Source organism: Gymnoscopelus microlampas (assembly GCF_963454915.1).
Source record: "Gymnoscopelus microlampas genome assembly, chromosome: 6".
Lineage (NCBI taxonomy): Eukaryota > Metazoa > Chordata > Actinopteri > Myctophiformes > Myctophidae > Gymnoscopelus > Gymnoscopelus microlampas.
This window is the reverse complement of record NC_139943.1, coordinates 40,934,893-40,959,021: the sequence shown is the minus strand read 5'-3', so window position 1 is coordinate 40,959,021 and position 24,129 is coordinate 40,934,893. Positions and strand designations below refer to the sequence as shown.

At 39.4% G+C, this 24,129-nt stretch overlaps 1 protein-coding gene across 2 annotated transcripts in view; it reads right to left on the bottom strand.

The window, feature by feature from the left end:
* Positions 1-769: 769 nt before the first annotated feature.
* The window catches only part of slco3a1a (solute carrier organic anion transporter family member 3A1a), a 47,494-nt gene continuing 24,134 nt past the window's right edge, over positions 770-24,129 (bottom strand). The window contains exons 3-10 of one of the 2 annotated variants that reach the window (XM_084059049.1): positions 7,761-7,859; positions 7,390-7,665; positions 6,451-6,615; positions 5,553-5,754; positions 4,701-4,869; positions 3,616-3,788; positions 3,385-3,449; positions 770-2,954 (exon numbers count right to left, since the gene is read on the bottom strand). In XM_084059049.1, coding sequence (XP_083915175.1) covers positions 2,596-2,954; positions 3,385-3,449; positions 3,616-3,788; positions 4,701-4,869; positions 5,553-5,754; positions 6,451-6,615; positions 7,390-7,665; positions 7,761-7,859 — 1,508 coding nt within the window. In that variant the 3' untranslated portion in view covers positions 770-2,595. The remainder of the gene's footprint in view (positions 2,955-3,384; positions 3,450-3,615; positions 3,789-4,700; positions 4,870-5,552; positions 5,755-6,450; positions 6,616-7,389; positions 7,666-7,760; positions 7,860-24,129) is intronic. The other variant, XM_084059050.1, reaches the window with a different exon arrangement.

Sequence of the window (24,129 nt, the reverse complement as noted above, 5' to 3'; positions counted from 1 at the left end):
TGTAAAATGCTAATTAGTGTTTTGTCTCCTGCTGTAGAAAACCATAACCAGACAGACCTTTGAATAAATTAATAATATTTTGATTTAACTACTAATTAATTTGGTTAAATCTGGCGTACTTTTTCCGTCCGTCCAAATGTTATTTCTTTTTCAAAAATGTTCAAAACGTTTAAAAAATAGCCAAGCTCACATCACGATGCGGAGATTGGCTATTTTCAAACCCCAAAGTATAAAATAGGGCCTATGTTTACTTTAAGTTATATCTAACATCTCCTTTTTGTATAGCTTGTAAAACTGTTTACCTCACTTTCCACTACATATGTAGTTATCAGACATGAGGCTCTTAGGCTGCTGTGCAAATCAAAGAATGATAAATCAATGGTGCTTACCCCATTATTTTCTCTGGCCAATCTGTCACAAGGTATTGTATTAGCAGTGGATGAGGAAAGGAGGGAAGTCCTGGGCAATTGGGGGAAATGAGCAATGAAAAGCAAATGAAAATTCCAATCTATAAGCTTTTAGCTCTCTGATCCTCAACAGTTTAATGAGAACTTTTGAGGCAGCATGATTAAAGCCTACTATGCAGGGAGTTGGAGAACAAAAACCCATGTAATTATATGAGATATTGTGTCTCTAAGCCTGCAAAGAGCCACTTTCATTACAATATTCTAATAGCAGAGCAGGGTATTTCTACAAACAGTTCATAATTTCACATTATGTGATATTATGGTCTCTGAAAATTAACTTAAATAACAATTCCAAAAGGCAGTTCATTTTCTGAAAAATAATTTATTTCCAGAGTAAAATAAATGATATGTTGCCATACAAAAAGTGTAAGAAAAGGGACAATGTCAAAACTGTAACTGTAGAGAGACCAGTAACATAAGTCATACTGTATATGCCAAGAAGCATTAAAGAGCCCATATCCAGTAATAAGTTCATAGTATGTTGACAAAGTTTATCTTTACTGCCATTGCAAACACTTTGCCTCCTGTACCCTTTTGTAGCTTCCATTCAAGGTTTTACAGGCCTAGCTTGAAGCAACAAATGATTTCTTGTAATAATACAACATACTAATTTCACTGCTATGAATTGTCCCAAATCATCTTTGACATATCAGAAAACATTTTCATATACTGGTAATTATATTATATACTGTATTTTTATATTGTCCTCTCAAATACAATCTAATTAACATTCTGAAGCTAACGAAACAAAATATATTACTCCAAACCTGTTTTACTTGAATGTCAAAACACTCAACACAACTCAACATTCTTGCTTTTTCCACTAGGTGCAAAAGTCAAAAGAATATAAATAACAATCTTATTTGGACAATCCCTCATTAAGACATATTAGGTTGAATCAACTCTGCAGGTGAAAAAACAAAACAAACAAAAACATGGAAATGCAAGAAAACCGCTGTGATGAAAAATCAACCTGAAGTCTGACAACAAGTCTAACAATAAGGACTATAGCATTAGATATGAATTGCACAAGTTCCTTTGCACCTATAAAAGACAGACTTGTGTAGTCTAAGCAGTATCAAAAACAGTGTCTATGATCCAGCAAGAGAAAAAAAATTCAAACAGTGCACAATGACCTAAAACACCATCTCATTTACTATTATTAGATTTGATTTTCTGACAATAAAAGCATCTAATAGGCCTATTAAAGCTATAATCCGTAAGTGTTATGTCAGTTGTCTCCCTCTCCCGATGAAGAGAGGCCATTGCAATGATGTCCGAACTACAAGAAAGATGACGGCGCATCTAGTGTCGATTCCAATGCGCCGTCTGCAACAACTTATTTGTCAACCAGTAGGTGTACTACCTGACACCAGGGTCGAAATGTCTCAATGGAAGAGAAGGGAGACCACCTCCAACCACTGCAGATGTGATAGTTATATTGTATTAACATTACCATACATATCGATTAAAAGAGCGTTTTATGCCTTAAAATATAAGTCCCGGATTGTAGCTTTAATAACATTTCTCCTCTTTGTAACAGCTCCAAAACAATAGCTTTCTGTTTCACTGACATAAAATGTATTAAAGAATGACCTTTGGAGTTTGTAAACACTTGGCAACCTTTATGTATGAACAAATGAAAAACCACCTAATTTATTACAGTCTCGTCTCTGAGAGGACAAGACAGAATGCACAGTGCTCTACAGTAAGTGAAAGGAGCCTGCCATTCTTCACAAATATGTAACTGGAATCATGACAGCCCTAGAAAGAATATGGCAACTATAGTTGTAGCAATGTATCAACCCTCTAATAATCAACAAGGACTTGAATTAGGACTGAGCCAGACAGATTTATCTCATTTTTCTACCACCAAATCACCACAGGAATTCACTGGCACTGGACAACATCTGGCTGATAAGTTAACAATTAAAGTGGACCCTTTCTAAAGTTACCAAGGATGTGAAGCAGAGAGCAGCAACAGTCTCCCAAGACCTGAATGCGCCTTTAAATAGATTTACCTTTATCAAAAACCATTTTTTATCCTTTCAAAATAAAGAATAATTTCAGAAGATATTCCTTCAAGAGAATTTGGATATTGTACTTTGTCCTTCTCTTGTCATATACACTATAAAACGGACTCCATATTCTCACAAACTTCATGGTCCTCTAAGTTATATATAAACTTTGTCCTGTCCACTAGTTTGGGACCATCCATGTCCGTGAGCGAGGGGTAGAATTCAGTTGGCGTCATGTGGCCCTCATGACTTTTGATGTACTTTCTATAGTTCCTGCGTAAGCAATACCAGGTGGTGGAGTAAAGGAGGAAGGCGACGCCCTTCAAAATAATGGCAAGGCTCACATACAGATGTCTGTAAGCAACGTTGTCGTACAGCAAGCAAGCACCCCTATCGCCACACTCCGAACTCCAGAAAAGGCATGTAGAGTCGATCCCGGCACCGAAGATCAGGGGAGGGGGAATGAACCCTGCAAAATGGAAAGTGATCAGTGTGATTGACTGAACACATCAACGCTTTAAAGGTAAGAAAGTCATTTTAATTTTTTTTTACATCCCCTGCATAGAAAAGGTTAATAAAAATATGAAAGATTGTATCGGCTCCTGGTCAGTATCATCACTGATCAGCAGGCTACCCATTTTCTCCTTTTTCTAAAACAATTGTGTGATATACTGTAATTTTGTCAGATTTGCTGTTTGCTAGCAAAAACGGGAATTGGAATCAAACTCCAAGGAGAATATTATGGTCTGTGCACTAACTGGCTGAGCCACCAGGTACCCCAATATTCACACCATTCTTAACAAGAACACATTATGGAAGACCAGTTAGAAACAAACATGCAAGTCTGTAGGAATCTAAAAACATTTTTGTTTAAATGCAAAAAAGTTAAGTTGTCTTACCAAGGAGTCTGAGCAAGAGAAACAACACCCCAAGAGCATAGGACTTTAACTCAGGGCTCACAGTCCTTTAAAAGAGAGGAGAGACATCTTAATGAGAGTTTCCATTAGAACGCACACCTATTATACAGCACATATGCAAAAAAAATAACATCTATGCAAAGGAATGCAAATATGCACATAAACTCGTGCTGGGTGTTGAAGTATAGTGAGAAGTGTGAGGGCTGGTGTTACCTGATTAGTATGATGACAGAGGGAGTCTGGGCCATGGCGCCGATCATGCTGCAGGCACAGATCACACACAGGAAGATAAGGAATGCCTCCTGGCAACCGGGGCTGGGGCATTTCCCCGGGACCGCAGTGGCAGGCTCGCCGTCGCTCAATATACACGAGCACCCTGTCAGGTTCTGAGAAGACGTTTGGCACAAAGCAACAATAAGTGACACAGTAAAACCCTCAGTGTTCATTTATCTATTTTATCTATTTTATAACTCTGAGAGTGTACACATGTAACCTAAATGGACCGTTACAGGTCCATTTGGTTAAATGTGTACACTCAGAGTTAATGTGAAAATACGTCATGGTCCCTTTGTTCCCCATTTGAGCATTTGGGCAAATATTTTGAGGAAAAGCAGCACTTATTAAGAGCACCGTGGCAACGAATGGTGCATTATTATATCTGTGAAAAGGTTACTGGTCTGACTGCAGGACGGAGACGGAGGTAACAGTAATGATTTACACTACAGAGCTGAGCTCAGTGCAATGCTCCCCGCATGTGATTTGAATATAGAGAGGATTAATGCACAGTCAGCATCTGGTCTCGAGGAACCACAGCAACGCTTGGCTACCCAGTACAAGATAACTGACAGCAAAACTGACTAACACAGTACCTCTAGTGCGTTCTAACTTTGAATTAAGCAGGTGTTATGGATGGGATATATTACACATTTACACACTTGATACACTTTATTACACAGTTTTTACCCGTATAATACCTTTCTTTTATTAAATCTTTTTGTTTTTATTATACATGTTGTTGGTCTGGTGGAGCATGCCATACCAACATTTCACTAGAAACAATGGTATGACCGAGTGACAAATACATCTTATTGAATCCTGAATAAATCAGTATAAGGCCAGCACTGCATCACTGGGAGAGTCATTAACCATCCAGCTTCCTGAGGTCTTAAGTAACACTTGACCGTCACGGCACAACAAATGGATAACCGTATCCGGGAGACGCTATTTCCAACCTGCCTAGTGTGAGGTAAACTGCCGTCTGTGACTATTTCAGGACATTTGAAGGAGAGGGTAATGACCTGAGAGATGTTTGATGTCCCTCTTGGGCTCACCGTAGTGGTGCAGCCGGCGAAGCAGGCAGACAGGTAGGTGACACCGTTGGAACCACACACAGGACTGATGGAGGATGTGAAGCAATTACAGTGACTGATGCACTGAGCTGCTGGTTTCTGGCCCACCTGCAGCGTCCTGGACAAAGGCAGGAGTAATTGAGATGTTTGTCATGCACATACTGCCAGCAGTGAATAAATAAGAATGAATATGCCATCAACAGAGCTCATGAAGTGGGTTTAAACCTGTAATTTCACAACCAAACCGTGTCGAGCATGTTCACTGGGTAGGAATTATAAGATTATATGTTCTGCATCTACATAAGATTTGTTTTAATGATCTCAACTAGCTTTGAGACATATTTAAAGCTAAAAAAGAAGGAGAAAAAGAAAAGCCTTACACATTACAATTACAGTACTTTTGTAAAATCAAACTGAATAAAATCACTGTTACTGAAGCAATTCATACATTTATCATGGAATCTTCTGCTCAGGTCTCTTTTAACTAATGCTTGTTAATGCTTAACACTTGGCTTTTCATGGACTCAATTGTGATTCTGCAGCTGCACATGTCACCCTACAGCAATCAGTCCAGCTTGGAGCCATGAAGTGAGTAAAATAATTATGCTAGCAACAAATAGTCTGCAGTTGGATCAGAAGGCAGCGATAATCTACACTTCAAGCTCATCAGAACCAACCATAGTTATCTCTGCAGACAGGAACATGCTTGCCCTGATCATTAAGCCTAAATAGAGCCAATGATCATCTAGAGCCTGTGGCCAGCTTCAAAATGTCATTGTAGTTAGTGCAGCGTGTCCTTACTCATTCTTGCTATATCTAACGGTCACCCCGGCGACAGGGCCTGTATCGCAGCCCAGGAAGAGGAAAGAGACGTAGCAGGCGGTGGAGATGAGGTTGACGAGCATTGCCATGCGGATGGCTCCCAGGGCGGACAGGTTCAACTTCTTCACCAGGAGACCACCCATGAAGATCCCCAGGCACGCGCACGGAATGGCTGTCATACCTGCAGAGAGTGGGGCCAAGGCACTGCTTATCAGACAGGAACAGAGATGGGTAAAGGCGGCGGATCAGCGAGCACATTGCTTCTGGTTCTATACACCACGGGCCCTACGTTGAGCAGTGGTGGGAAACGTACTCAAATGATTTACTTAAGTAAAAGTAGCAATACTGCAATGTAGAAGTACTCTGTTACAAGTAAAAGTCCAGAATGAAAAATGTACTTAAGTAAAAGTACAAAAGTATTGGTATCAAAATGTACTTAAAGTACCAAAAGTAATAGCACTAAAATAGCAGAAAATAGCAGATCTGCTACATGTTTGAAAACAGCAGATCTACAAGCTCACAACGCGTTGCGATGCGACGCGTTGTGATGCGACGCGTTGTGAGCTTGTAGATCGGCTATTTTCAAATAGGTATAAAATAGGGCTAAAGTGGTAAATATATGTCTTATAATGTAATAATTTATATCTAAAAAGTAACTAGTAAATAAAGTTTTCAAGTAATTGTAGTGGAGTAAAAGTAAAATATTTGCCTCTGAGATGTAGTGGAGTAGAAGTAAAAGTATAGACAATAGGAAACACAATAGGAAACACTGCAGTAAAGTAAAAGAACCTCAACATTTTACTTAAGTGCAGTACTTAAGTAAATGTACTTAGTTATTTTACACCACTGACGTTGAGAATCCGTGTTCTATACAAACCTAAGAGCTGATTGGCAGAGCTGGTGGTGAGGTTGAACTGTTGCTCCAGGTATTTCCCCAGAAATGCGGCGAAGCCAGCCACCACACCGATCTCCATGCATGCAGCCAGGATGATGCAAGTGAAGACTGGGTTGGAGAGCAGGTGCTTGGTCACTTTGGGGATCACTGGAAGAAGGGTAAAAGTTTGTGTGTGTGTGGGGGGGGGGGGGGGGGGGGTTATTAGGAGGAGCAGTATTAACCCATTTAGACCTGAGGCAGATTCTTAAAACGCCTTCTAAATCCTGACCTAAGTTTTCTGAAAAACTTCAAATATATATTCAAAAATGTAAACAAATGTATGTTGCTATATACTGTACATAGCAACAACAAGCCCAAAAGGGGTTCCCGTCCTTAAAGGTATAGTTACAAATAGGGGTTCCCGCCCAAAATGACAAAAAAATGACATAACTCTGGGAATGTAAACATGGACTGGTAAGGGTGGATTTTTCCGTGTAGGTGATTAGGGAGATGACATCTAAAGCTTTCCTTGTTGCTATTGTTGTGCTGTTTTGGTACAAGCACCTAATTATATATTGTTCCAAAAAACATTTACTGAAGGACTGGATGAGCAAATGAGAGGATACAACAAAATCTCAAAAGAATGTAAAATATATTAAGTGTATAACTGAATATACTCTTTCTTTCTTCCTTCCTTCCTTCCTTCCATCCATGGAACAACAGCTGATTAAACCTCTACAGTTTATCTGAGGGTTACTACATTTTTTACAAATCAAATTTAAAACAACAACAATGTACATTTTTATCTATAATCCGAGTCGATATCCGAGAGATCATTTAAAATATATACTGAAACTAATAAACTGGTGGTATTTAAAATAATAATAGTTCACTGTCGTAAAAGACATGCATTATATTAGTTAAGGAATCCTGCCCTCTCACCTCTAAGCTGCTGACAGCAGGTGGGGCTGTTGGCCGGCTCATGGCTGCGCACCACCCCATTGCTGGGCTTGGGCGTCTCACTGTCTGGACTTAGGGTTGGAGGAAGCATGGCCTGCTCGCTTTCTGGCCCGCTCTCACCCCCATCCCCTGACGGCAGGGACTGGGGGAAGCCAAACATGACGATCGCCGAGAAGAAAAGTAAGGCACCGCACAGGAGAAAACCTAGCCACCACGCCCCGATCCACCGGGGGTCATCAGGGGTGATGTCCAGCTTACCTGTGGGGAGGCACAGTGTCACAGAGCCACCAAAACAAACAGGCAGAACACACACATGAGTCAGCGATGGGACAGAATGTAACGCAGTGACTCACTGGTGTCAATGAAGATAGCGTCCACATAGAACTTGGTGCAAACGGATCCCAAGATGAAGCCACACGCCGGCCCAAACACCAGAGTAGAAAAGAGAATTCCTGTAGAACGGAAGCAAAAAGACTGATTCAATACTTCAGTTAAAATACCATAATAACTTAAAACTGTTCAGGTTAACATATGGCTAAGAAATAGCATTATAATGTCAACACAATGTAACAAACGTTGTAACTGTACATCTACTGCAATGCCTTATTCAGCCACTGGGAGGCACCTTTTGTTCACGGCTGTCTGTGTGTGTGATTTTTTTAAGGAGCAATAAGTCAAATAGAGCAACATTACCACTTTTATCATCGTGAGGCACGACAGCAAGCATGCAGTTCAAATAAACCAAGAACAGACAAGGAATCTCACAAACAAGTATGTTGGTGCCACTGCCAGTTATGAGCGTGTGGCTCACCTATCCTCTATCATACATCAGATCACAGTCACAGTAAGTATAGTAACCCCATTAGAAGCCCATTATATAAATAGATTCACTAAGTGGAAGCTGACAACACAACCAGTTGCCTTGTCTGTATCTTCTCCATTGCAGTGGCTAGATGGAGCAGAAATGTAGCACATTCCCAAATCCTAATTAGAGTGCTGCCAGAGGGTGACAGTCTGGCACAGACGTTGGACAGACACACAGATAATGAAGACACAAAGCTTTATTTGGGGAAACAAAAGTATCTCCCTGGCTAAATATCCATTGATCTCTGGTATTATAGGCTAAGTACTGAGTTTAACATTGGACTATTCCTGGCACATAGCGACAACTCATATCATTTCGGAGGGGTGCACCATATATTGGTCATCATATGAGTATTATTGGCAGATAATTACTTAAAAATGGATTATCGGTATCTGACAGATAAAAACAGTATACTATCCCGGTGTGGAATTCCAATTAATTGACAACAAATATGCCATTTGCAATGACTGTTCAGCTAACAGTCATGCAAGGAGGGAGCAAGATACGCTTAATACCAAATGTAAAGCCACCTGAAGATCAGACTCATCTCCGTGGTGTGAAGGAGCACTTAGCACTGTATTTCAGAGAGCGATAGCAAAAGCATATTGCGGTCATATATGAGGCACCGCACTTTCATATCATATCACAGCTTGTTTAATTCCAGCCCTTGGAAAAAAGAGTGTAGTGTTCAGTAAGCCTAATAAATCATGTCACAAAGCAGTGTTTTCTTTTTCTGCATATGCACCCTGCATCACATTTACAGTATAATAACTGGTGTACGGTAAACCTTACTGGTGAAAACTGGAATTGCATAATTGGTATCAATATCAGTCGATATGCCAATGGAAATAAATAATCTGTCCCTGTGCAGGTAGACTAAGGAATTGGAAAATGTGATTTGTTCCAAATCGCCAATCAAATTATTTGAGTTTTGAGAAACGTTTAATTGCTGTTATTTTGACAACACGAGAAGGTGTGACCTTGAGACGGTGTGTCCTTCTGTGTTGCTGACTCGATTTCACATATTCTGAAAGCCAAACACAGAGGAGGGAGCGCACACCTGTGTTGATGAGGTGCTGACCACGGCAGGTAATAGTATTGAAAAAGGATGAGGCTGCACAGCTCTTAGCCACTAAGCAAAAGTTTATTAAAGGTTCAATGACATTCATTTTCACTTCTTTTATTTTTTATGTTTTTGGGTTTTTTTTATGACGTCAATTACACCCAAAAAAACTGAACTTTGAACATTCAGTGGATTTTCTGTGGTCTCGTTTTTTTTGAATAATTAGGCTGAGAAGTAATCTGGGATTGCCCCCTTGACTTTGATGTCATAGTCACTTAATCCCACCCCCTCTCCTCCCCGCCCCTCCCCTCCCCGCCCCTCCCCTCCCCTATCCTTTCCTTTGGGGGGGCGGAGCAGAGGCGATGATTGACAGGCAAAATCCCTCAACAGCAGCAATGTGTTAAGATTAATGTGTTGTAAAACTGAACGTCATGAAACTTTTAAAAGAAACCAACGTTTCGACAAGACTTTCGAAAGTCTTTCTCAGGGTTGTCGAAACGTTGGTTTCTTTTAATAAACTTTTGCATCGTGGCTAAGAGCTGTTCGGCCTCATCCTTTTTCAATACGTATTCTGAAAGCTACATCACTCTGGCCTGTTCCCCATCTCATGTGTTCTGCAGTTGGCGTAGAGGCTAATGCAGAGTACAGCAGCCATGCTGAGGCCTGACAGCCACCCACACTAGCCCTCTGCCGGCTGCATGCTGGCCTGAACATCACTGCTTACAGTGAGGGGCCTCTGGTAGGCTTGACAGATGTTTATTCAAATGCTCGGAGCAGCCAATTAAAGAGTGTGCATGGAAAAAGTGACTAACATTCAGCATTCACTAGAACAACGGCGGTTCAGCTGAAAGCTATTCCATGCTATCTGAGTTAGTGCTGAGAAGCATGCATGGTCCACTTCCCAGGCTGATCACACATATCATTTGGAAATCAATGTGTTCACTGGAAGTTATAGCCTCAATTACACAATAGCTTATTATACCTCCCAGGCCAGAAATTATGAAATGTTTCATTAAGAGAGAGCACATTATCTGATTAGTTGCTACTTACCCTAACATGGCTTATCCCTACCCCATTCACACAAAACGCAGGGTCAGCAAAAGGCTTTCATGTTGGGAATATATTGTTTACCTCTGCCTACAGCTAGTAAGTCAGTCCACAAGCACCATACACACAGTTAAGTCATGAGTGTTCATTTAACTCTGAGAGTGTACAAATATAACCAGACGGACCCCATTTTTAACACTGACACTATGGAATGTACTGTGCAGATGTTGACAGCCACCACAGCAAACCTTACTGGTTTATTGGCAAATACGGAAGCAGCATGCCTGAAGCACTGTTGTATTCCATTTGTATTACAGCTTCTTTACCTCTTGCCTTTGCTGGTTGAAAGGGTTTTGTAACATAACAAAAGAGGCACTTACAGGGCCACCACTGATTTAGGGTACAGACATTTTCCGCTTTGATGTCAAAGTCAGGGTTAGTCAGCTTTAAGCAGCCCAAAACAATCAAACAATCAAACAGACAAACAACAAAACTAAGCTCAAAATAGCCACACTCTAGCGGCTAGAGTGTGGCTATTTTGAGCTTAGTTGTGTTGGATGGGCTAGCTAGAAAGACTAGCGAGCCCATCCAGAGTTCCAGACACACTCACAAACAGCCCCCACCCCCTTCACATACACACACAGGGAGGTGTGGTGCGAGGGCACAAGTGTACACCGATAAACTCTGGCAGATTCACAGGGTTTTCAAATGGTTGCAGTTTCCATTTGACTAACTAAACTCGCCTGTGGTGCATCAAATTAGGGCTGTGTGGTCTCAGTTACAATGTGTTTCCTTAGAAACGATGAGTGTTGTCTCCCCATAGCAACAACACCGCAATTGGTTTCACCACAGGAAACCTTGAATAGGAAACTCAGTTAGTGAAATCAACCGCCAACAGATGACAGTTAATGCTCAATCCACACACTGATAAGATGGTTCCACTATGCTCTCTCTCTGCCCTCGACTACTTGTAGAAACACTGTCTCCTTGGTGATAGCACTGTACAATCCTGCAAGCTTTGCATGTGGAATAAATCTCCAATCTATGAGAGATTGTGATTTTTATTTGTCAGTATCTACTGCAGGCTACTGGGCAAGAAATGGAGGGCGTTTCATCTAATCTTCGGTGATGAACATTTATCATAAATTAGTTTAATAATTTGCAGAAAAAAATATTATTTCTTCAAAAGAGATAACAGAGTTATTCAAAAGTAACATGGCATGCAAGGATTAGCATAATTCAATTCAAAGTATTTCAGAGGATCTATTTTAGTAAAGCTAGATTGTCAAAGATTTCCCCAAACCTCTCTGATATCTATGACAGACGCCCCAATGCTCCAGCTTGGTGGAATAGATATTGGGAGATATTCTAATTGACTCTGGATCAGTGTTGGGATAGTTACTAAAACATAGTAATATGTTACTTATTACATATTACTTGTTTAAAAAGTAATGTAGTTACTTTACTTATTACTCCCTGCCAAAAGTACCTAGTTACTTATTACTTTAGTTACTTTTTTTTTCTCGCCCCCAGTAATTTGCATCCTTTCTCCCCAAAAGTCTAACTTTGCATTTTCAACATTAGCAGTTGTTTTTTTTCTCTTTTCTGCAGCCTACATTGTAAAATCCTCATTGTACACTCATTTGAATTATATTAACACTAAGACTTTTACAGTGTATGAATTCATAACTTACAGACTAAATGAAAACCATTTGACGACTATGAATTGAATACTAAGGACCTCAATGGAAACAAGTATTTTAAATGTATTTAATGTATTTTTTGCCTAATAAAATATTCAAATTCAAACACCTGGGCTCAAACAGATAATGACTCATCATGAGACACAATCTTTGAACAACTTCTGTTGTTTATTAAAGCTCCAAACATAAACTAAACAAACATAGATAAAAACATCTTCATAAACTGCTATATTTCTTTGTAAACAAAATGTATTCTAATAAAATACAAAAATAAAAATGCTCCCATAGCAACACATATCATCGTGGGCTAGGCCTATGTACTAGGTTAAACAAAACAGTTAAACAACAAAACCTCTTCATAAAGTGCTTCATTTCTTTGTAAACAAAATGAATTCTAATAAAATAAAAAGGCTCCCATAGCAACACATATCATCGTGGTTCGTGGGTGTAGGAAATGTAAACTTCAAAACAATCATTCTGACTGACTGATATTTAGTGCATCATTCAGGACACAAAAAAACATATCAGGAAAATAAATCAAAAGTGTGTTCCACTTGACCACTTCCATAGCAGCCTACAGCTAGGCCTATGGACTAGGCCTACGGTTAAGTGGGCATTGGACAATATGCTGGTGGACCCACTTACAGCCAGCCTCTCAAAAACCTTTTATTTGACAGCAACCAACTAAACAACAAAACCTCTTCATAAAGTGCTTAATTTCTTTGTAAACAAATGTATTCTAATATATATATATATATAGAAAATAGCCGACCTACAAGCTTACGGCACATCTTCATCGGTTAAAAAGTCGCTTATAATAAGCAGACATGGCAACACTGTTTGATCCGGTTTAAGGGCGGCCCGCCCTTCCGCAGCTGATAATAATTCACACAGACATGAGCGCAACGTTTCCGTATCCGCTCTAGACCGGATCAGCAAGCAGCCTGCATAGCAACTCGATCCCAACCAGTCTACCATTATATCAATGGACCAAAAACAACACAGGATCAAATAAACACACTCAAACCGGGGCTCGTGAAAAAAAGTAATAAGTTACTTTTTGAAAAAAAGTAAAGGTAATATTATTACTCAAAACGTGAAAGTAATTAGTTACGTTACTAGTTACTGGGAAAAGGTAATAATATTACTTTAAGTTACATATTACTTTAGTTACTTCCCAACACTGCTCTGGATCCATGACTTCAGATCACTATCTTTGGTGCTGCTGAGGAGGGAGTTAGAATGACTGCTAAACAAACACATGTAATCTCCTTTGCCTCTTTAATTACCGTCAATAAATTCTCTTCCTATGCAATAACTGCTCACCCCTTTCAAACACGTCCTGGCTGCAGGACTAAATATCATTTCTGAAAATATCAAATTGGCTGTTTGTGGCTCAGTTCAGCTGCAAAACTTTATAAGCAATGTGTACATAGGTACATTATAAGCGTACGTACCGTAAGAGTGGGTAAACAAGTAAGCAAATGTCATGGTGTACGGGTACTGGACTGTGACCTTATGGGATGCAGGCATTACTTAAAGCAAAATTAAACTTTGGAAGAGGTTTGGGTTGTGTAGTTATCTTACAAATACGCCAAATATTGGCGAGATATCTTCAATATTTGCTTCGTTGATTAGAAATTGATATTCCAAAATAGTCTCCCTATTGAGTTACATAACATTGCACAGTGAAACAGGTCTCATGTCACACTTTTAGCACATTAACAAACACAAACAAAGCAGATTCTGCCTCCGGATGTATGACATTACAAAACCCGACACGGCATAAAAAAAAAAGGCTGCTTTGTGTTGATTTTATTATTTGAATTAGGAAGAAGACCCGGCTGGCTCCGCGGATCAGGATATTCAATAGTGAAATCAATAGGAAGTTGACATTTTATAAAACAAAAAATGCTGTGTCAGGTATCATAATGATATAAAGAATCCACTTTGTTTGTGCTTTGTTTGAATACAATTTGTGGGGAAAAAGTAATGTGGCACCCCAGGAGAGGTCACAGCATAAACACACTCAATAATAATAATAATAATAATAATAATAAGTCCATATGTCCCCTCTTCTCTTTCCTCTGGGGTTACTCAGTCTGTCGTCTTCCTGATGTAGTCAACTGGAGAATAAATGGCAAAAACAAGATTTTCTACTTTGCTGATGCTACCCTGAAACAATGTTTTTCCACTCAAACAACAAAAAAAAGAGCACATTTTCCCATCTCAATTTTGTCTCAGTTGTTAGGCCATCTTAAAATAGGCACATGTTTCTCAAGACCCTTCCATATGTGCGAGTCGCACAGGTAAAACTAAATTACAGGGCAAGGTGATGAATGGCATGCAGTCATGAAGGAGAAGTGATTTGGTATGCTTCCTTTTCCTGTGGCCCCCACTGACAAGCATGGTTAGCTTTATTGCAGCCTTCTATATCCCCATCCATCTCAGATACGCAACATGAGCCAAAGTTATTTTTTGCTCTCTTAATCTAATTTCAGCTGAATCTGATATGACTGTGATGGAATATGGATTTGCTCTTTGCTCCTTGATATAAAGGATGAAAGAAAAAAATAAAAAGTATATATATAATTCATGTTTTTCTTGACATTAATAAGCTAAAATATAACACAGGAATCTACTGTTGAGCAAATTTGATCTCTGTGAAGGACAAAATATCAGCATTCACACATAGTGATTTGTAATGCACCCACCCAAACCACCCCTAAATATCCTCTCCCTTCCAGCAGTCCCATTATAGACTAAGTACAAAACAAACCAATTTGTTGCTGTTGTATTTCACCCAACCCTTTTAGTATACTGTGAATTATGCCCTCTGTGGAGCATGTCAGATATAATTCAATAACAAAGCTGGGCTGTAGTGTTTTTGTCTCCGACTAATTTATTTAGTGTGCAGCGGAACAGGCCTTGCTAACTGCTGTCCATAAGCCATGTGATTCCCAGATATTAATTAACCCACAGGCTCATCCTGTGACCTATGCCACTGTTTCTCAACCAGTGAATATCTTGAGTAAAATCTTAACTGGGATTTTAGATTTGGTCACCTATGGACAAATGAACTGAGATCTTTGCTTTATTCTAATGTTTTTTTTTTCTTTTTCAAAATAAGTTACTATGTGACGTTCGTGAAATTAGAAGTACAATGTTTTCCAGGAATAGTGGTGTAGTGATACATGGTATAAACCTAAGTTGCGAACGTATTGTCTCATAAAGGACAGCTACTGTAGAACCTTATGTGAAGTATAATTTAAGCAAAAGAAAACAATCTCTCTGTGCACAAATATGGTCAGGAACATAACCATTAGCTCTGGAGACTGGCAGGTTTAATGCCACTCCAGAGGAAGAGAGATACTGTTTGTTTTGTGAACTTGGTGAAATTGAAAATGAGGTTAACTTTTCGTATTATTGCTCTAAATATGAAGGGTATTTGTTAGTAAGATGTCTTCTATTCGTGGTGACTTCCTTGAGTTAGATGATTATGAAAAACGTGAGATATGTTTTGTTAAAGGAGTTTTTGTTGTGGCAGATTTTATTTGTTAAGCTTGGGAGAGAAGACAGAACACTCTGTATAATTCTGAGATGTAATTGAATGTATTATGTGACTATATTGTAAACATGCTGTAAGCGTAAAATGGTGTCTTATAAACCCATGAGGGTTGGGAACTTTGTGTGCAGGACACGGAAATAAAATGATCTATCTATATGATAGAAATATGTTTAAATAAGATTTCAGAACTTCATTGAACTAGTGTAGTAGTGTGGTGAAGAGGTTGAAATGAAATAATGACTATCAGTGCTTGATATATACTGTACAAACAGAACAAACAGACAGACATCTGGAATGACCTACACAAACAAATGACATGTTTCTCACACACACACAAACCACCTGGTTCAACAGTAGATATTGTCTCGTAGAGGTGGGGTGGTCCTTGAGCATTGTTTGAAATATGCTAGTGGGCCAGAGCTCAAAAAAGGCTGAGAACCACTGACCTATGCAATGTATTTGTCAGTGTGACTGAAAAAAGAAAAAAGAAAACTCTCATGAAGTGAATTGAATACAAAGTTGCCAAATACACACGAACTGAGACAGATTTTACAAATGCCTTCTAAACTAAAACTTTCAAACACTATCAAGATTTTTCAAAAATGTTCAAAAATGGCAGATATACAAGCTCGCAGTGAGGCACAAAGCTGTGAGCTATTTTTGAATACATAGCCAACGTACAAATCTTAAATGACACATGCTTTCCCGGTTTTAATGGGTTCAAAGAAGTTACAGGCATATTCACCCTTGGTACAAGGCAAAGATGAGAGGGATGAACTTTGTGCTGGCTCAGCATCTGTAGCAAAAATGGGTCTACTTCAAGATTTTGAAAAAGTACGGTTTAGCAAGTTATAAAAGGAGGCTGTTCAACAGTGCACCCTTAATCTTAACACAAGGATAGCATTTTCACTCCGGCAGTGTTCATTCTGGAGCCGGGGACCACTTAAAGGCAGCTCCATTTTATGGTGACTCTCATAATGGCCCCAGCAAAGCACAATGTAAAGATTAAACCATAATACACTCCATAAAACGTGTGACTGCTGGGCCATTCTGTTCTTAAGATCTCTCCTGAGAAGCTTCTGGAGCCCAGTGAAACCCCATGACAAAACAGCTACCGGTCTCTCCACACAGATACAAGTGACTACACAGCCTTAATGGACCCTTTTAAAAGCTCATGGTTACGAAATTGAGTTTCTTCAGATGAGCGTTGTCAATTAATTACCATCATGAGCCAGACGTAGTAGGCTAGCCTATGCGGTGAAAGGCTAGAGGCAACTACATGGGAGATGTGGCTGCACCAGCCTCAGGTCATTTTCTGGTCTCACTGTGCAAAGGGAATTCCTTGTTCCCTTTCATTAATCCTGTTCAAGTTCGCTCCGTAATCCTCTGTGCTAAACAAGAGCATGGGGACACTGAGCAATGTGGGAGACCAAACAAGAGCTCGTGCCACTTTCACAAGGGGGCCAGATTCAGACTCAACTGTGTGGCTCATCCACAAGCTGTGGCCAATTACCAATTTTTAGCCCTGCTAGCTGCTTATTGTGGATGGATTTTGGTCCCAAACAACTTTATCAGCTGAGACCCAAAAGATACATTTGGTGTCTCCCCAGGACAAAAAACAACAACATTATGAATTAATCACTTAAGCGCTATTTAATAGTGAAAATAGCCAATCTACACCAAACATATATTGTATGGAAAAACATGTCATGACACCATTGTGGGCAACACACTTCAGGGGAAGAAACTAAACTGTCCCGTCAGGGGACATTCTGCCCTGCAGGTGTGAAATTGTCAACGGAGATAGAACCTTCCAGGATATTAACCATGTCCCACATATTACACTGTCTGTTCCCAAAATGATCACAGCAGCTCTTCAAGCAGGTTAACTCCAGCTCATCCTGAGCACTGTGGCCAGAATATCTTGAACATTTTTCAGTCCTGCAATATTATGGCAAAATGCCAAATTATCTTTGTGACTCTCAAGCCTATGTTATACCTAGTTATGGTCAGGTGTCGTATTCTCAAAATAGCCGATATACAAGTTCACAACCCGTCACTGCACAACCCGTTGTAAGCTTGCAGATTGACTATTTTCGCTGCACGACACCGGCATGCAACTAAGTATAAATCAGACATTAAAGGAAATGTGCAGCCTGACACCAACAGCCCAAGGCTAATTACATTTTTTTATTTGGGGGGGGGGGGGGTTTGGCTTTATTTCAGATAGGTCAGTGTAGAGAGACAGGAAACCAAGAGCAGAGAGAGAGATGAAAGACATACTAGACAAGACAGGGATTGGATTTGAACCCAGGTCCTTGTGCTCAGAAAAGGAGCATATATGGTCTTTGCACTAACTGGCTGAGCCACCAGACACCCCTACTTACTTTCAATCAGATGCACCTTTTTAGTTCTTTAGCACCAACTGATTCCGCTACTGTGCGTCAAACTTCGGAACCCATCAATTGCACTGCCGATGAACAATAACATTAATGCCCTCAAACTAGAGGCTGTCATGTTCATACTTTTTTTTCTTCAAGGATTTAGGCATGACATCATAATCACCAATGCTGAAGTTCAGAGCAGCACAGAATAAGAGGGTTAGTGGTGTTGGAACACTGCAAAATCCTGAATGTTCATGTAACCAATTTGTACACATGAACACTCAGGATTGTACAGTGAATGGACCTGCATGTGTGCACATGCAGTCACAGTTACCTTGGATGCAAACTGTAAAATAATGGCGGAAATGTAAATCTAATTTGTGGACGGAGATGTGACATTCCCCAACCATAAACACCCAGAGGCTGACTAGAACAAGCTGTGGGCTATGAATCCAAAGAGCTTTCAAACAAAGCCTCCCCTTCCTCTTCTAATATAAGCCGTGCCCCAACAACCTCTCTGTCTCTCACCAGTCAGTCTAAATCATACAGACTAAAGACTTTGACATCACAAAGTCTGAAGAGAAGGATCCAAAGAAAAAAGCCCTAAAAAGGCAAGAAAGAGAGAGGCGTCAAACTCAGTACAAGGAGCAAGCTGACAACCAGTATCACTCACGCTGACAGTTGCGTAAAGAATTAGACATAACCTTGATGCAGGGAACGCTTAAGGTCAAGAGTCCATCATGCAACAGAGTACCATAGCAGCACTCAATGGCTTTGTTCAGTCAGCAGGCTAATCCCATTTGTTTCTCGAATCTGAATGTTCACACTGTTATTTGCGAGTGATCACATCAGATTTGTGCATTCAGACACCGTCAACCTATCTGCATTGGTTGCTGTGGTAACGACGCAACGTAATAGGCATGAGTAATGCTTAACTTATACTTTGTTGTGTACCGTCTTATATGTATGTGTGTGTGTGTGTGTTTTCAGAAAAATAGCTTTTCATTATGGTATTGAATGAATCCTTGCTACTTTCATTGCCGTCGACCTGCTAAGTGTAAATGATTGGCTTTACTTGACATGTAAAAACTGCAGGATGCATGCAGCACCTGTGCTGCTTCAAGCTGGATCTAATCCAACATCTATTTAACTAAAATACCATTCAAATGAATCTTGTCTCTTCTTGACCTGGCTGGGCTACCTTCTTTTAGCCCATTGTAGCAGGTCGACATGTCTTCCTATCTGCCTGCTTAGACAGAGATTCTCAAAGTCAGCACAATTAATGTTTGAGCACAGCCAATAAACCTCAGCATCTGCCTGATGTTACATAATTCACAAGATGCTGCCGTTTGCACAGGTTTTATATGAAAATTGATTTCTATTTTTTGATGATCTTAGCGGATGTACACTCAATAATTCCTGAGCTGGTCATTCATTAGCAAGATGATTTTAGAGCATGAGATGAGATGACATAACACATGGTCATCAAAACTGATAATCCATATGGACGGTCATGTGTGGCTAATATGCATATCATGTGGCCTAAGTGTCCTGAAATCTGGCCTATACATTCATAAAACTGATGCTAATTTAGATGTAATCTTCAATAATCTGTTAATGAAAGATTTCAACATTTAAAATGGCTAGAGGAACATTGATATGTCGTCTAATGTTGCAGATAAGCTTAAAGATTTGGTTTAAGTGTTGTACACAGTGTTTTGACCTTGCACAGGTATAGGCATGGTGTTTGGCCCTTACATTTCGAGAAATTGTTGGTCCGGGGAGGGGTGGGTGGGTTTATTTTTATTATTATTATTATTTTGTTTTAAGTTGTTTGTATCTTGTTTTTGTTGAAAAATGTATTCATGTGAATATAATTGTAATGTTGATTTGATAATAAAAACAATTGATAACAAAAAAAACATTTAAAATGGCTGTAAAGCAGTAATAATAAGTAAAAAACAGGCATGCAAACAGCCTCGCGGTGAAAAAGGTGAATACATGTTGTTTCTTTCGGGTCAGGTGTCACACAATTATAACACAAAACAACACAAATCACCAAATTAACACCATGACAGGACACTACACATGAAGACCCATAACATAATCTCCGAATCTCCTAACGCATTACCATATTGAAATAACTAGATGAACAACTCTCATTAAACAAATATCCTGTTTGCCGAAGTGCATCCTGAGACATGTGCAAATAGAGCGAGCTTCAGCGGACAGCGTCCAAAGCAGAGAGAACAGACAGAATAATGCGTGTATTTTCAAAAAAGAATTTACAGAATTTCCGAAACTTGGCTTTTTTTTTATCCTTCAAATTTGACTGGTTGGTTAATAATACATAATTCTGTGGTGTGACAAACTGAGAATACATTTTTCTTTTTTCAGACATACAAACTACAATAGCAGTTTTGAATCCAAATAGGGCAAAACCGAGCTCCATTCACTTCCTGGTTAACTTAAACCTGCTGTATCTCGGCTCCTGTGTACATTTTCTTTTTACTATGTATTTTTGGCCGTGACATGCTATTTTCAAAGGCATATAAAAGCAAACGAGAGGTCGCGATGACATTTTTTCTTTCTTTCGCAGAAGCACAGTGAAACCATCTGTGATTAGCAACCATCAGGGGATCGATCATACTGGAGATAAATATTCTGTGACTACTTGAAAAGGTAAGAAAATCTAAAAATCGCTGGCAGTGGGTGAATTTTTTTATGTATACACTCTGGCAGTTAAAGAGTTAATATAATATAACACTTTCCAAGGGCAATACAGAAACTCTGTACAAAAGACAGACATTTCAAGAGCTTGTCCGATTTGTATTACACATGTGACGTCAACCTCACATTCTGTGACATTCATTTTCCGTTAGGGTTAGTATAAGAGGGGCTCTCGTCAGGGGCTTCTCTCCAAAAGACATCAGAGGTAGCACTTCCTCTTCTGAGTCACACTGACTGAGTCACTGAGTGGAATTGTGACTCTACGGTCTGCTATTCTCACTGTTCACATTGAGTCACACCCTAAACCTGAATTTGAATTTGCGAGGGAGAAAAAAAAAACCCACACAGGAAATGTACAACTTGTACAACCTCAGAGATTAAATTAGATACAATTCTTTGGAAATGGTAGAATCATAGTGGTGGTGGTGGGGGGTTGTTCATGAAGTTCACACTGGCCATGAGGATCGAACAACATAATATCACACAGAGAGTGAGCTGAGGGAGTTTAAAGTGAAGTCTATCTTGATGAGGCACACCCTTTAAGGAAAGAGAGGATTAGGGCATGCCAAATCTGTAGTGATCCACAAGTCACTACTAACAGCATTAGATAGGGTCCTGTTAAAGCCTAAACCCACCACATTGGCTCTCCGTATCAATTGAAACACCCCTAACCCTTGGAGCAGACATTCCCCTGTAAAATAAACAACACACTTAGTACTTAAAAAGGTAGGGTAAGTGATATTTTTGGTTAAAACAAAAAGTTTTTTGTTAAAAGGTTAAAAGCACTATTCTGATAGCAATCATTGCTATAGAGCGTTTGTTCAGTTACAGGAGTCTCCCTGTCTCTCCAGCTCTTTAATAAACAGAAAATACATTTTCAGGTAGGTGACAAAATGTCAGCCAATCAGGAGAGAGTACCCATGTATCAGCTTCATTTTTTATAGTGTTCCAGTTCCAATTTTGACTGCTCATTTCTTTGTGTCTGTCCACTTTCATTTGTTTAATCTGTATCCTGTCTGAGTTCTCTATCCTGATTGGATTAAATTGGTATCCTGACCTGAAAATGCATTTTCTGTTTAATAAAGAGCTCGAGAGACATGGAGACTCCTGTTACTGAACAAACACTCCATAGCAATGAGTGCTATCAGTATAGAGTATAGAGCTATTTAAACCAAAGAAAATCGCTTACCCTACCTTTAAAGTAACATGACATTTCAGGAATGTGAAATGTCGGTAGTTGACATTTCTTTCTGTCTACTAACATTTCTACTTAAACTTGTCAAGAAAAAATGCACTTTGCAGGGACTGTGACATGTCAGTTGCTTGAAGTATTAAAAGGATGTAGTATTCTTTCATGGCAAAAAAATAACTTACGTAGGCAAGTTAACACATTGAGTGCCAGAGGTTTTTTAAAACAGGGTACTGCCAGCGTTTTTTACCGCTTATTGGCAATCTTTTTAGTGCTGCAGAAGCCACAACGAGGACCCGGATGTAAACAAACGGTCTCTGGGCGATGGCCAAGGGTCCCGTCTAACAACTGGATCAATAACATTTCTACCGCGATCCGCCATTGCAGAGAGATCGCCCGTCAAAAATGGCTTGTTTTGACCACAAATAAAAAGATAATTTCTCCCATCATTGGGGCGGATGCACGTCCGTTTTTTTGGGAAGACGTCACATCCGTCCATTTCCTAAGTCGTGTTAGTTCGTTTTTTTTTTAAATGAATATTACGTTTATGGCAGTCCACGGGTGTATTTGCAAAAACGTAACATTTCGTTTTTGGCACTCAAATAAACTTTGTTTTACCCTAATAGGTAGGGCTCACTTGTTCTATCCTATAGTAACCTGGTTGGCGCTACACAGCCATGACCTAAATAACAAGCCAAAGCTTAAAGTAGGCTCTCAACTCTCTTTCAAATGCCATTATACCAGGATCATCCTTCTTTAACTTCCACCTACGTCAAATCATCAAAAACTTAAAAAAACAGGCCTACAAGTCCCATTCTATAAACAAAATGTAATTTACCCAGGCTACATCCGACTTTTGTTCTTGTATTTTCCCCAAAGCTACAACTGTTTGTATTGTTTCACCAACGCCATATGGTTGTAATAAAAAAGAACGTAGAGCTTAACGACACGACTAAAACTATTAGCATTTTGACCCTGTGATGCCTAAGTACTGGGTTACTGTTGAGCTGTCAGCCAAAGGCTGCAGCTGGCCTGCAGTACAGACTAACCTGGCTGCCATGCATCGGTTCTTGTCTAATACCTCTTCACAGCAGCTCTGTTTCTGTCACCTTGACACGCTGAGCTCTGCAGTGGGTACTGGGGGAGGAGTTAAGCCTGTAAGTGGTCATGACCCTATACTGGGAGAACAGTGTCAGACCTGGGTGAAGGCTGTATAAAGCATCATATCGAGATTCAAGCGGTTTTGTTCGTATGCATTCAGTGGTGTAAAGTAACATTTACTCAAGTACTGTACTTAAGTACAATGTTGAGGTACTTTGATGACTTTACTGGAGTATTTCCAATTGTCTATACTTTTACTTTTACTCCATTACATCTCAGAGGCAAATATTGTACTTTTACTCCACTACAATTATTTGAAAACTTTAGTTACTAGTTACTTTGCAGATATAAATTATTACATTATCAAACATGCATTAACCAGTTTAGCCCTATTTTATACCAAGGCTATTTGAAAATTGCATATCTACAAGCTCACAATGCATCACATCGCGACGCATTGTGAGCTTGTAGATCTGCTATTTTCAAACATTTTAGTACTTTTACTTTTGGTACTTTAAGTACATTTCTATACCAATACTTTTGTACTTTTCATTTTTAGTAAATTTTGAATTCCGGAGTTTTACTTGTAACAGAGTAATTCTACATTGCAGTATTGATACTTTTACTTAAGTAAAACATTTGAGTACTTTTCCCACCACTGTATGCATTGAACTGTTGGTGGCATAATCCGCCAGACTGTGCAATCGTTGCAGGTAATAAGGTTATAATACAATAGGTATTACGTAGTAATAAGTAGGCTAATAAAGTATGAAGTAAGTGTGCAAAGTGTACAACATCTAAATAACGACGTTATAGGTAACCTTATAGGTGTGAAAAAACTGCATCAATAGACCATAGACAGAATTTAGAATCTCATATTCCTAGGCTTACTGAGAAAGGATATACAACTCTACGTTGCAGCCGAAGGAAAATATATAGGATATACAGAATACAAATGAGAGAATTAATCATATACAGAATATACATTCTGTATATGATTAATGACCAAAGTATATATATTGCAAAATACCATATTATGTGGTGAACTAGTATAGCAATTCTGATCTAGGTA